The sequence below is a fragment of the Oenanthe melanoleuca genome, chromosome 5, assembly GCF_029582105.1.
Source record: "Oenanthe melanoleuca isolate GR-GAL-2019-014 chromosome 5, OMel1.0, whole genome shotgun sequence".
Lineage (NCBI taxonomy): Eukaryota > Metazoa > Chordata > Aves > Passeriformes > Muscicapidae > Oenanthe > Oenanthe melanoleuca.
Window position 1 is genome coordinate 25665341 of NC_079339.1, and position 12756 is coordinate 25678096.

Consider the following 12756-nt stretch of genomic DNA (forward strand, 5'->3'; position numbering starts at 1 on the left):
AACCTGACAAACCAACAACACATTTACATTGCAGACTGCAGTGATGTCTCCCCTCAGTCTTCTCCAGCCTGAACAGACCTAGTGACCTCAGCCACTCCTCACATGGCTTCCCCTCAAGGCTTTTCATGGTGTTCAATGCCCTTGTTCACACACTCTCTCACAGTTTAATATCTTTCTCTGTCTTTAATCACTTTGTAGCATCCAGAACCACACAGAGGACTCGAGGTGAGGCTGCCCCAGGGCATAGCAGCGAGGGACAATCCCCTCCCTTGCCCAGCTGGCCATGCTGTGCCTGATGTCCCCCAGGACAGGGCTGGCCCTCCTGGCTGCCAGAGCACTGCTGACACACATCCAGCTTGCCACAGACCCCAGGTCCCTTTTCCCCATATAGCATGTGCTTTTCTCTAAGTGTGCAGCGTGCCATGATCCCAGTCACAAACCTGTCCCAAAGGCTGCTGCTTGTCTCAGCACCACCTTGCAAATACAAAACACAAGCCAAGTTAATAAAATATGCTTTTAATGTGGTCTGCCCTGAAGAGGTCAGGCTTAAACACTTAAAGCTCTTTCTCAGGACAACAAGCACCATGTTTATTATCATTTTAGCACCTTCTTTTTTGTGGCTGCCCATCCTCTGTACCATACAACAATTCACACCCCATTGTTGTAACTGAATTGCAATGATTTGCTGCAGTGAAATTCTTCGGAGAAAAGGTTTTTCTTCAGTCTTTTTTGTTCACCTGAGATTACCATTTAGTGGGATTGAGCAGGAATGCTTTGAAGCCTGCTGCTAATAGTAAGAGCCCTTCATTCCCTCAGCAGGTTAAGGGACTTAAAAGCACCCTCTCCTGCCTGACATTATTTCTTTATCTGCCTTTTCCGTGCCACTGCTGTGTGCAAGGCCTGTGTAATGAGCTCTGCATTATTGAGGATGTTGTATTCTCCCAGCTGGACCAGGCGGTCGAACGCCTTCTCCGTGTATTGAAGGGAATATGTGGAATACGGGGAGCAGCAGCCATAGAGATCAACTTGGCCATCTTCCATCTCTGACTCTGAGCGCCTCTGACCTAGGAGAAGGGAGCAGGAATCACTGCTGAGCAAAACCACTCTGTCACAAACAAGCAAACTCTTAACAGAGGAAGGAAAGGAGGTGTCTCTCCACAGATAGAGTTCACAGTGTAAATTCCTTGTTTGGCTTTAATTTTTTTTAAAAAACCAAATAATTCTTATTCAAATTGACAGCTCCTTCCCTGGCTCAAGTGCATACCAGTGGCTTCACAGGTTGAGGGGAAAAAAGAGTGATTATTCTTACATGGGTCTGCACTGCAGTTCTTAGCTGTACCTGAAGGTACCTCCAGTATGTATTATGGATGTAAAGATTAGCAGATATGTCAAAGTTACCTGAAAACTAATTACCTGGAAGGTAACTACCTTAGGGATTGAAACATCACAGCCCTAGCATCAAATCTCACATGGTTAAAAAAATTAACTTCAAGCAACAGAAACATTTGATGTACTGAAAAGAGTCAAATGAAGTTCAAGAGTTGGAATATTAAATATATTCCTTTTAATAGGCTGTCCATGATATAAACCTATTTTTTAGCATGTTGAGTACTTGCCTGGTGCTTTGTATTTTTGGAAGGTATCATTAACTAGTGGGAAAAATAGCAGTACTGGTGCTCCTGGAGTCTCAGCACCATCAAAGAGGTAACACTCCTTCAGGTGTTTCCTGTCTTCTTCACTCAAGTCCACCCTGGGAAAAATGATTCCCTGCTCAGAGCAGTACTTGCAGGTCTGGTCCAAAGCCTGGATCAGGGAAGAGAGCAGTACTAAGACTTAAAATAGGATTTTAAGTCTCAGGATTTCTTGAAGTCCAGTAATAAAGTAGATATTTTCTAAGCTGCTTGTGCAAAAGCTCTTAACCCCCAATCAAAAGCACTGTGTCACTGGACAGAAAATTTTTTGTAGGCTTTTTTTTTTCTCCCCTGAGTTTTAGCACAATACAGTTTATCATGCAAGAAAAACAAACAAGACTATATGCAGCCTATAAAAGATGTATCACTCTTCATCATTAGCTAAAAATGTTCATGGTTAAGACCTTTAGTAGGACAAATATAAAAAGCACCCAAATAATAAAAAATTGTAGGTATACACATATCAAAGAAGAAATAAAGACTTTCAATTCCTCTCACCTGTGTCTGGGATCCTGCACTGTAATTTAAATGCAAGATGACATCCACCTTTCTCTCTGGTTTTAAAAGTGGCATGATGCTTGTATTGATGAAAAATCCAGTATCTACCAGAGACAGGAATTCATCTGATTGTGTCAGCTGGTTGGGAAATGTGTCTAGCACAGTATCTGAAAGAAAAAATATTCTTGTTGTAAATGCAGTACTGCAAAACTTGTTGGCCTGTTTTGCCACCCTTACACCATGTCCACAGTGGCTACAGTTCTTGGAGAAGGGAGATTTGCTGTATCCCTTCTCTTCTGCCCTCTCAGCTCCAGTCACATGCAGTTTTGGCTCTGCAGTAACAAATTAACGAAGGAGGTAGAGAGGAAGGACCTGGTGGCCCAGCTGAGTGCCACCAGCAAGCCACTGACATGCAGCTCAATGCCACGCCGTGCTACGTCCTGCAGCACCATCAGTCCTGGATGGATGTGATAGAGATTCTGCCCAAACCTGCCCTCCAGCCTGTAAGAGTCGCTCTGAAGTTTCTCTGATCTGCCTCGTGACCATCATCATTGACTGAGACCCTGGACCCCCCCACTCGTTCTGGACCTGAGTTCTGGCCTGGCCGAGGTGGATGCTTGCCAAGGACTGTTTGTAGCTGTGCCTGGTGCTTGCCATGGCACACTGCTCTCGGGCCGGGCACTGGCTCTAGCGTCCTGTTCCTGCACCTGCTTCTTGGAACAACGATCTCCACATACAATAGTCCGTAAATCTTCCCACCTTTCGGCCAGAGGCCACTCGCTTTCAAAAAGGACTATAAAAAGTGACTTTCCTAAAGAGACTTTGAGATCTCTTTCTCCCCAACGGATTGAAGACGTCTCATCGGACGACCATGAGGATTGGTAGCTATATCCCATCCTCTCTCCTTTTACTTTATCTCTCTCTCCCCTTTTTACCCCCCCTCTCTCTCGATTTCAAAACTGAATTGTTGGCACGCAATAAACCGCATTACTCCTTTCTGCTGAACAAAACCCGAGTCTCTTGCTTTTGTCTTTTGCACCCTGGGGTCGAAGGGACCGTGACGACTCCGGCTCGGTTGAGCGGATGGTGCCGTTAAATTGGCACGGCCCCGGAGAGCGGTTCAGCACCAAGGTGGGCGCGTTGCGCCCGGTCGGTGCTGCTGGCGGCGCGGTCCCGTTACCTCTCCACCTGCAGAAGTGGGCGCTGCGCAGGTAGTGGCGGTGCAGCTGCAGGCCGCGCAGGGGGCTGTGCTGGCGGGCGAGGCAGGCGCGGTCGGTCAGCGCGGCGCGCACGGCGCTGCCCAGGGGCCCCGCCGGGGTCAGCAGCCGTGTCCGCAGCTCCTGCGGCCCCACGGGCAGCGCGGGCTCCTCCTCTGCGGGGAACAGCCCGAATCACGCCTGCCCTCGCCGCGGCGCCAAGAACTCCGACCGGGAATTCTTACCGCAAGGAGCAAGGCAAGGAATAAACCCTGACCAACAACCAAAAGCGACCCAACAAAACAGAAAATAAGGAGACTACACAAATACCATTTCCTTACACAGTCTTGGATACAACCCCCAAGATACGGTGTCAAACAGCAATAAAAGTCTGCTCCAGACATACACACGTTAGTGGAACAGACTGAATGCAGCCTGTGGAAAAGGACAGCTGTTGTGCTTCTTTGTATTACTGTAGCTGCCACTTGAAGCAGTCAAAATCATTTTGCTTTATTAATAATTTATCAAACTTATTATTTCTGAACATTTTCATCATCTACCAATATCAGTGTTGACTCCTGGTAGATCACAGGACCAGAGATTTTTAAATTATTAATTTGTACTTTGCAGTATGAGACATATAACTCCATTTAACAATAAATATTCAGTGAAAAAGAAGTATGGTCGTTTACCTATATTGTCAATTTGGTCCCGGGTCCACCTGTGCCAGAAATCTTCTGATGAATGGGACAAACTCCAGATATATAACAGATTGAATGAAAATAAACTACTCCATATGCCTGTAAAAGAAAAGAGCTTTCTAACTCAAACATTCACATATCATTATTCTCAAACTGCTACAATGAAATTAAACTTGTTAAGTTTGAGTTTTTTCCCTCTGTTTAAAAAGCATGATGTGTCATTTTTATTTGGCTGCTGGTTTTTAAACCTTATTTTTGGTATTCAGTTTTTGTCTTACGGTACTTAGGGATAGAGATCTTTGTGAATTAATATGGAATTTGTATTTTTAGGAAAAAAACAAGTATAATGAAGTTTGTACAAAAAGAAAGGATGAAAGTTTGCAGTCCAACAGATTTGACGTGGAATTATATTGATGAGGGCATAACTATAACATAGTCTTACAGCCTCTGCTTTACTAGGATTCCGTTTTTGAGAACAAGCCTGTTAACACACCAAAGGATCAGTTTTGACCATGCATTTTTGAGCTTGAAAAGCAATTTCTTTGGTTATCCATTAGGGCACAAGTTCTCACTGTTTTTTCATTCAGGGAGTGCAAATGTGTGACAATCCAGCACAGGATTTAGCTGAGGCTAAAATAGTACAATGTCTCCTTCCTGCTCAGTGAAGTGGCCTTCTAAGAGAAACTTGCTTGTGAAATATATATATCCATATATACATAGCATATCCATGCTCTGCTTCAGTCAACAGCAAAAATGTTTTGAGGATGGCTGTGCTGTTTTCCCCCAGCCTTGCCCAGGCTGTGTGGGAACTGGAGCCAGTGACACATGGCCTAGGACTCTCTGGAGCAGGCGGCTCTGGCATGCTCCAACACACCCTGATGAAGGCTCATGTAAAATGTCTATAGGGAGCATACAGAACACTTACTACCCATGAGACAGGCAATAGGCTTGGGAATTCACCCTTCTGGGGTGGCATGAGCTGAGCCACGGATTCCCAGGGACCTCAATTTTATTGTTGCACTGGAAGCCATACTATATTTTAATTCAAAACGAGCTTTAGAAGTGTAGATAAGTATTTGACAGTCCCTTTGAATTTTCTACTTTATTGTAAACTGAATCCACTATAGTAAATATTAATTCAGCAAAGATATATTTATCCTCTCTGGTGAAACTTCCATGTTAGTCCTGCACCAATACTTTATTAGTGTGTAGTTCATATAGCTCACATAAAAAACCAAAAAACAAACAAACAAACTAAACAAAAACCAACCAAACAAACAAACAAAAAGCCCTGAACCAAAATCCCCAGTACAAATCAAGCAATAAAATAATTTGTTGTTTTTACAATTTTGTCTTACCTTCCAGGAAGCAGATCCTGGATTCAGGGACCTTCTTCATCAATCGTCCCATGAAGAACTCACTGCCAAAATCCTCAGTGCGAACAAAAACTCCATACTTTTGCAATCCCACCTCGTATGGGGTGAATTCTACCCATTCTGTAAAAAAGAACCCAGAGAAGAGAATAATGTTTTAAAAATAATTTTTGAGTCTAATGTTTCAGATCAATTGCAATGAGTTATAAGCATGCTACAGAAACTCATGAGCGTGGAAAGGCTTTGGAATATTTTTGAGTCTGTTGCAAAGACAATCAAACTTTTACCTGACCACAAGGATATTATATGAATGCACATCAGCTGAGATTCTGGTCTTCAAATAAGAGGGGGCTTTTAGGCTGTCTACACTGAGATTCATGATTTGCCATCTTAAATATAAAGACAAATGGCTCTCACAAGTGTCATAATTACCTTTGAAATCCAGAGTGCTGTAGTTGTTCTTGACATTGACTGCAGTGTAGATGGGAAGTGGGTTCTGACCACGATCAATGGCCCTTTGCTGATCAGAGAGTCTGTGGTTGTCTTTCTGTGATTCCAGAAACATGGTTACACTGAGACAAAAATTAGCATGGCAATATTTTCTCTGCATCTAAGCTTGCAGGGCAGAAAAATTCCTGCCTCTAAAGTACAGTGTGTGCTTGGCTTATCTTCTGAAATGTTCCATATTTTTCAAAATTCCCATAAGTGTTCTGTTACTGAAATACCTGCAGTCACCCAATCTGATGCCAGATTATTTGATGATGCAGTAAGATGAAAATGGAAAGAAATAATAAAGAGCAGAAAGCAATACTTTTGATATAAAACATGTTATTGCATTATGCTGCAGCTTTATGGAAGACCTCACACCTTTTAAAAGTCTGCAGGTCCTTTTGTTGACACCTCTCATGATCATGCATAATATCTGCAATTTTGATATTTCTAAACAAGTAACTTGCAGAATATGAAAAACAATTCTTAAACTGTAATACTGTTTCAAAATGTCAGTCTTGGAGTTTACTCAGAAAAACATTTTCAAAATTTCACAAGCAAGAATGCTGATTTCCACCATGGATGAGTATCTACAAGGCTGGCAGCAAATGGTTTAGAAACAGCTGTGCATTTGCTTGCACAGTCTCATAACAAACTGCTTTTCTCAGAGCCAACAGGAAAATATCGTTCCCAGAAATAAATTTTCAGAAAATGATAAGCGACTGTAAATGCTGCTTTATGATATACTGTACCCCATCATGCAAAAAAGATTCCAGGACAAGACCCCAGAAATCTATAAATGACGTTTTGTAGCCCTCTCTTTTCCGTTGGGACAGCTGCTTTTTGTAATACTTCAAATATTCCAAGGAAAAGGAATTTATTTTGCATTTTGTCATATGTTTTCGAGCCTCACTGATTTGCTTGTCGAGATCCTTTCGTGACCACTCAGCATCTCTGTACAAATTTGACATGGTCCTAGGAAGAGGAAATATTTATTGAAGAGGGAAAAAAGCACACCAAGGTTTGAGGTAGGCAATATGGTAGGCAACATTTTATGTTTCAGTTTTAAGTCCTTAATTTGAAATTAAGGTTTTCTGTCCTCAGTTTCCTATGAAACTGTCATGTTCCCTTTGAAGTCGCAGTCATTACTCCTGTCAAAACAGCCTGAACAATTTTCCATAAAGCATTCTAAGAGAAACATTTGTTTTCATGTAGTTGCAAATCATGTGACTTTCCCCCGTGAAAAGACTTTATTCTGTCAGTTTTGGAAGAAGAGGAAGAAGTAGGACTGCTGAGAAGTTATCTTGGGTAAACTACTGTGCACCAGCCCCAGCCTCCTTCAGCTCTTTGGTGTCACCAGGGACACTCCAGCCAAAGGCTGCCCAGTCCCACTCACCATGTAGTACCAGACAAGCCAGTCAGGTAGGTGGCACAGTCCAAGACACTGAGCTTCTTGAGCCCCCTCAGGCTGCCATAGAGTGCAGTCAAGGATCTCATCCCTCCTCCCGTGGTCATGACAGCCACCACCGGGGTCTGTGCAACACAGGGACACAAAGGGCTGGAGTCGCACAGTGGCTGCACCTGGCTGCAGCCCTCAGCAGAGACCTCCTGGTACATAAAGCCATGTCTGCCCAGGCACAGACTTCTTTCTAAATGATTTCTACTGAAATGTAATCCACCATTTATTTTATAAAGGAGAACAGGAATAGAAGCAATGACCATTTTGCTCAGATATCTGACACTTGTCTGCAACGTGTTCAACATAAATGTTTGGTACAAAACAAATAAAAATGCATTCATTCAAACCAAAAGAGACAGTAAAAGTGAAAAAAATTAATTGAAAAGGTAGGAATTAAAAATAAATCTCACAAGTCAAAGAGAGGAGGGACATCAACAAAGATAACAATAACAGGATAAAGAGTGTAGAAGAAGCCATTCCTGCATAAGGAATATCTGGTCTGGCATCCAAGGAAGGTGTAGCAGGAAAAGAGTTAAACTCAGGATAGCAGCTGCAAAGGACACAAATGGCAGGGTGAATTTAGAGGTATGGGGCAATATTGCAGGTATACATAACTTTTAAGATGAGGAAAGATCAGAAAAAAATTTAACTGTGAAGAAAAAGAGGTTGTATTATGCCATTATGCTCTCACTGCTAAGCACTGGTGAAATGTTTTAAATGCTTTCACTACAGACCTCATGGTCCAGCAGGTCCTGTTCCAGCTGCAGAACCTTCTTCAGAGCAGGAATAACATAATTCTTCCTTTTGCAGAGAAAGTCTTGCTCCTGTTTGCAGAGGTCAAATCCTAAACGCACATCAAGGTGGTCTGGGCTGAAGCAGAGATCAGGAAAAAAGAATATTCCATTTTATTATTGGTAGACACAAGCTCAGAGTTTCCAGTGCAATAAAATTAATCTGATCCACAAAATACTACACTTACAGGAGGTCCCTTTCCTACACTCCCAAGCAAGTACACAGTGCTGCGTGAAATAAGGATAGAAAAAAGGATTGATCAATTTCTAGGCAGCTATCAAAATAAAACCTAAGGAGAGACATTCCTGCAGCTAAGTTCTGAGATATCTGCTGCCTGGATTCTCTCATATCTTAGTGAGCTGAGAGCTATAGGAAAAACTTCTCATCCTTTCTTGAATTAGGCAGAAATTTTTCCTACTTCATAATCAGCAATGCCAGGTGATTGGCTGCACTCTTGCAGTATTAAAGAAAAGGTAAAAGACTGCTGAGCATAACTCTAGATAGAATAATTGACTTGCAATATTATTTTTTCTGTTTTTATGCATATTTTTTCATTATTCATGTCTCAGTATGGGTTATCTACATGCATTACACTACACTACATGCACTTGCAGCTCATGTGAATGCCACATCACCTGGTCACACCACCTACAGTCCTGCTGGGAGTGCCTCCTCCCCAGCAAAGAGCCTAGGGTGAGATGAGTTCAGCTATGTAAAAGTTAACCTCCAAGAGTAGCAAAGTCTCTTACCAGTCTTCTGCCTTGGCATATAAATCGAATCTTTTATCCTGGAAAGTAAGAATGTGAACAATGTGAGTGCTGACAACCTGCTTCTTCCCTGCAGCCTGAGGAGGAATATTATCTTGTGCCATCCTAGCAATGTGGGTACAGATCAGGAGCTCTGAATAATCAGGAGCTCAAATAATCCAGCAGCCTATGCAAATGGACTGTTGTGTTCTACTGAAAGGGAAGCTGTTCAACAATTTTTAACGTTTTCTAGTAAATGTAACATCTGAGGAGAACTGCTGTTTACAGAGTAGTGATGTGTAAATCTTACCCATCTCTACTGAGAGTACCTCTGAGGCATCCAGCCAGGACTATAATTCTACACAGCAGCATTTTTCCCTTTTTTTCTGTGGCTTATACCCACAACAGTCATGATCCTTTCATTCTACATAGATTTTGTTAACCATGGGTCTAAAAGTGCTTTGTCAAGCATGGTCAGCATCAGCAGGAGACTGGCACTACCTCAGTCAGTTCAGGTGCCCTGCTGGTGTGAGAGAAGGGGAAGAGCAGAGCTCCAGCATTAAGTGTGAAGTAAGGTCAGGATGGAGGAGCAAGATGCCCCACATTGTTCAAACAGAACAAGGCACAACCTGGCCTAATTGCTGACAGACCTACCCCTGTTAGGCTGTGGTATTTCTGGCTGCAGGCTTTCATTGTCAGAAAGTACCATGGATGCAGACTTCTACATCCAGGTTTCTCAACCTCTCCCACAAAAAAACAGGCACTCACCTCTGCTAAGATCATGTTTTTTCCACTTGGAATGGAATGAAGTTCCACATTTGGAGAGTCTGTATTATACACACGTGAGTGCTGAAAAAGTACAAATAAATCAAGTTTATATTGTAGGGAATGTTACTCTCTGCCCACAATGCAAATTAATGTTACTCTTTATGGTGTCTAATATTTTATATGCCATTATTATGTTTTTTAAAGCTCAGTTGTAACATACTGAGGAGGGAGGTCGTTTCTTCCCTGGTAGTGTAACATCCAGCGTTGGCTGCTTGTATCTGGCATAGTGGAATTTGGCAGGAGAGGAGGATCTGAAGACCAGCTTAGATCCCAGCACAATGTCCTGGGTGCCTTCATAAGAGCCTTGCACTTTAAAGGAGAATTCTTTTTCTAAGGAAATGACACAAAAGCAGACACAGATTATAGTTTTCTCATCAAAACTGGTAACAAAAATTCTTACAGTCTATCACAAGGCTGCTCTTATGATTTGGATTTGTTGGGTTTTTTAATTCTTACATTAAGCCAATTCTGTTTGCATTACTAGCACATCAGTTAAAAATAGCTGATGGAGAAATAACCTTACTTGATTTCTTCTCCTTTTTCTTCTTCTTCTCAACCACCTGAACTTCTAAGCAGCAGATTTTGCGAGACTGTAAGAGATGGGAACAGTAAAATGCATCATGGCAGGGAATTTTCCAATATGACATTCTGTTTCCTAGTCTAAACAGGACAGAACCAGGGCAAGGCAGGAGTACAGTGTGGATGAACAGAGCTTGCAGAAGGGAGAAGATGAGGACAAAGTGAAAAACAGTATTTTCAGGATCCCAGAGACGTGAGGATTGCTTTAAACACCATTCATGAGCAAGCAAAGATAATAAATAAGAAAATGTCAGGGATGGGAAGTCCCTGTGTAAAAAGCACTGTTTTGAATGTGGGAAATTATATGTGCATGGGACAGGACAAACCCTCTCACTTCAGCAGTATGGGAATTTGGGAGGAGTGGTGTCTAAGGAAGAATTCACTGCTGCACTGATGTCTCAGACCTAAATCACTTCCACGTGTTTCCTTTGCAGCAGAGAAGGGGTGTTGGGATGGGGGATCCCCATGCTGTTCCAGCCACAGTGTCTCCAGAGGTGCCATCCACAAGGATGTGTCAGGGTGAAGTGGGAAATGGCAATGTTTCAGTGCTGGCTGTCTCAGTCAAGGGGTATGTGTCCTGATGACTGTGAGTCAAGTGAAACAAGTGTGGCAACAGGACAAGAAAGGTGATGAAATACAACACTCACCACTAGCACTCCATTAGTAATGATGGTTTCAGGAGGGCCTGAACTAGGAAACAGAAGGAAAAATGCATTTACAACTCATTACAGTATAGTTCATGAGCCCCACCCTTCTCCTGATTTTCCCCTTGCATATTTTTACCTGCATCTTGGATGTGAAAGAAAAGTCCTAGGAGACTCGTTGTACAAGTTTCCTCACTCTACTTTGTCAAGACACAATTGTCATCCTACTGGTTCATCCAGTCCTGGAGCTCAGCAAAAAAATATACCAAAGGTGCTCTGAGGCCAAACCATGTAGTGATTTTATGCTGAGTCCCAGGCTAAGGCCAAGAATGGTTTCATGGAATCCAATTTTTTAAAAATCACACTTTGTTGGACAATGGAACAATGAAGACTCTGGATCAGAAATCCAGTGCATTATTCCATGATGTTTTTTGAAGGGAGGCAAATCCTTTTGCTGATCTCAAACACAAGTGCATAACAAACCAGCAACCTTCTGGTCTTAAATAACATTCACTACATTAGCCAAAGAAAAGGTTCTAGAGTGTTCTCCCTGTTTGCCTGAAGTTCAAGGGAGGTCATCCTGGCATTCACTCATTTGTCAACATAGCTCATGGCACAGATTCCTTGGGAATGATGCACTCTGAACAGTCAGACTAGATTATTTCATGCCTCTGAACTGCTGTTTCTTTTTGTCCCAGGTTAAGTTGCATTTCATGTTTACTCACATGTTATCCAAGGCAAATCCCACCTCCAACTCCTCTCGTCTCTGGAAAATAAAGGAAAATGATTTTGGTATTAGTTTACTGGCAGTTCTCATAGTGCAAGTCCTCATTCTCACAGTCTGAGCATGCATGCACTGTTTGTGACCAGCAGAGCATTTAAAATAGAGGCACATGCCACCTCACATCTGTGTGCCTTGAGCCTCAAGATTCCCTACTGATAGGAAGCTTGTGGATGGCTGTCATAGCAGTATTTAACACAGAAATTGTTTGGCTTGCCTGCTTCTGCTGGGGCCTAAGAGACAGACCTAAGAGATGTTTTCTCATTCTGAGTCTGCCAGCAAAAAGAAAGGGGATCTGCTGAAGGGGAGAGTCAAAGCCTTCTGGTGTCAGGAAGAGAAATGGTGACATGCAAAGCAGCTGTGGAAGAGGAAAACCTCTTTGTCTGGCAACAAGCTGAGGGTTTTGGGACAGAGGTAAATCTGACATTAAGGCCTGGTCTGTAAAGTGGTGAAAAAGAGTATAATCCTCAGGGGAGAGAAAGCACAGGCAAGGGGAAAACAAAACTGGAGAAAGAGGGGATGATGAACAGTGAAGTGAGATCATGCTGTAGGCTACTTAGTTGCTTAAATTACCCACTGAATTAGAGACACCAAAAAAAAATAATAACAATATAGGACAAAAACATTTACAAAGGCTTGAAGAGTATGAGCTCTAACTGGTGTAGCTGTGCAAACACAAAAGCAAAAGGCTTGGATATGGCACCTGTAACCACTCAAAGTGATCAGCTGGGTTACAACTAACCAAAGTTTTAATCTCACCAGAGCTTAGTGGAAGTCCACACACTGCTCCTTTGATATTTTGCAAGGAATGAAATTGTCAGATAAGGCATTTAAAGACAATGCAGTGCAGTGTGGAGCTTGAGTGTGTGTAGATAAGTTAACTCCACTGAGTGGTGCACGACAGATGCACGAGAAACTGGAAGGGAACTGGAAAAGGAGAATGGCAGATAGAACATACTGGGAGATGGGATGTTCAACT

At 42.5% G+C, this 12756-nt stretch overlaps 1 protein-coding gene across 1 annotated transcript in view; it reads right to left on the reverse strand.

Moving 5' to 3' along the window:
• Positions 1-551: 551 nt before the first annotated feature.
• LOC130254084 (uncharacterized) overlaps positions 552-12756 on the reverse strand; it is a 50356-nt gene continuing 38151 nt past the window's right edge. The window contains exons 28-43 of the mRNA XM_056493310.1: positions 11722-11762; positions 11000-11042; positions 10297-10363; positions 9934-10103; positions 9714-9794; positions 8949-8986; positions 8142-8277; positions 7345-7481; positions 6701-6923; positions 5892-6006; positions 5445-5582; positions 4078-4185; positions 3370-3561; positions 2190-2356; positions 1617-1803; positions 552-1064 (exon numbers count right to left, since the gene is read on the reverse strand). Of these exons, the coding sequence (XP_056349285.1) occupies positions 856-1064; positions 1617-1803; positions 2190-2356; positions 3370-3561; positions 4078-4185; positions 5445-5582; positions 5892-6006; positions 6701-6923; positions 7345-7481; positions 8142-8277; positions 8949-8986; positions 9714-9794; positions 9934-10103; positions 10297-10363; positions 11000-11042; positions 11722-11762 (2052 nt within the window). The 3' untranslated portion in view covers positions 552-855. The remainder of the gene's footprint in view (positions 1065-1616; positions 1804-2189; positions 2357-3369; positions 3562-4077; positions 4186-5444; positions 5583-5891; positions 6007-6700; positions 6924-7344; positions 7482-8141; positions 8278-8948; positions 8987-9713; positions 9795-9933; positions 10104-10296; positions 10364-10999; positions 11043-11721; positions 11763-12756) is intronic.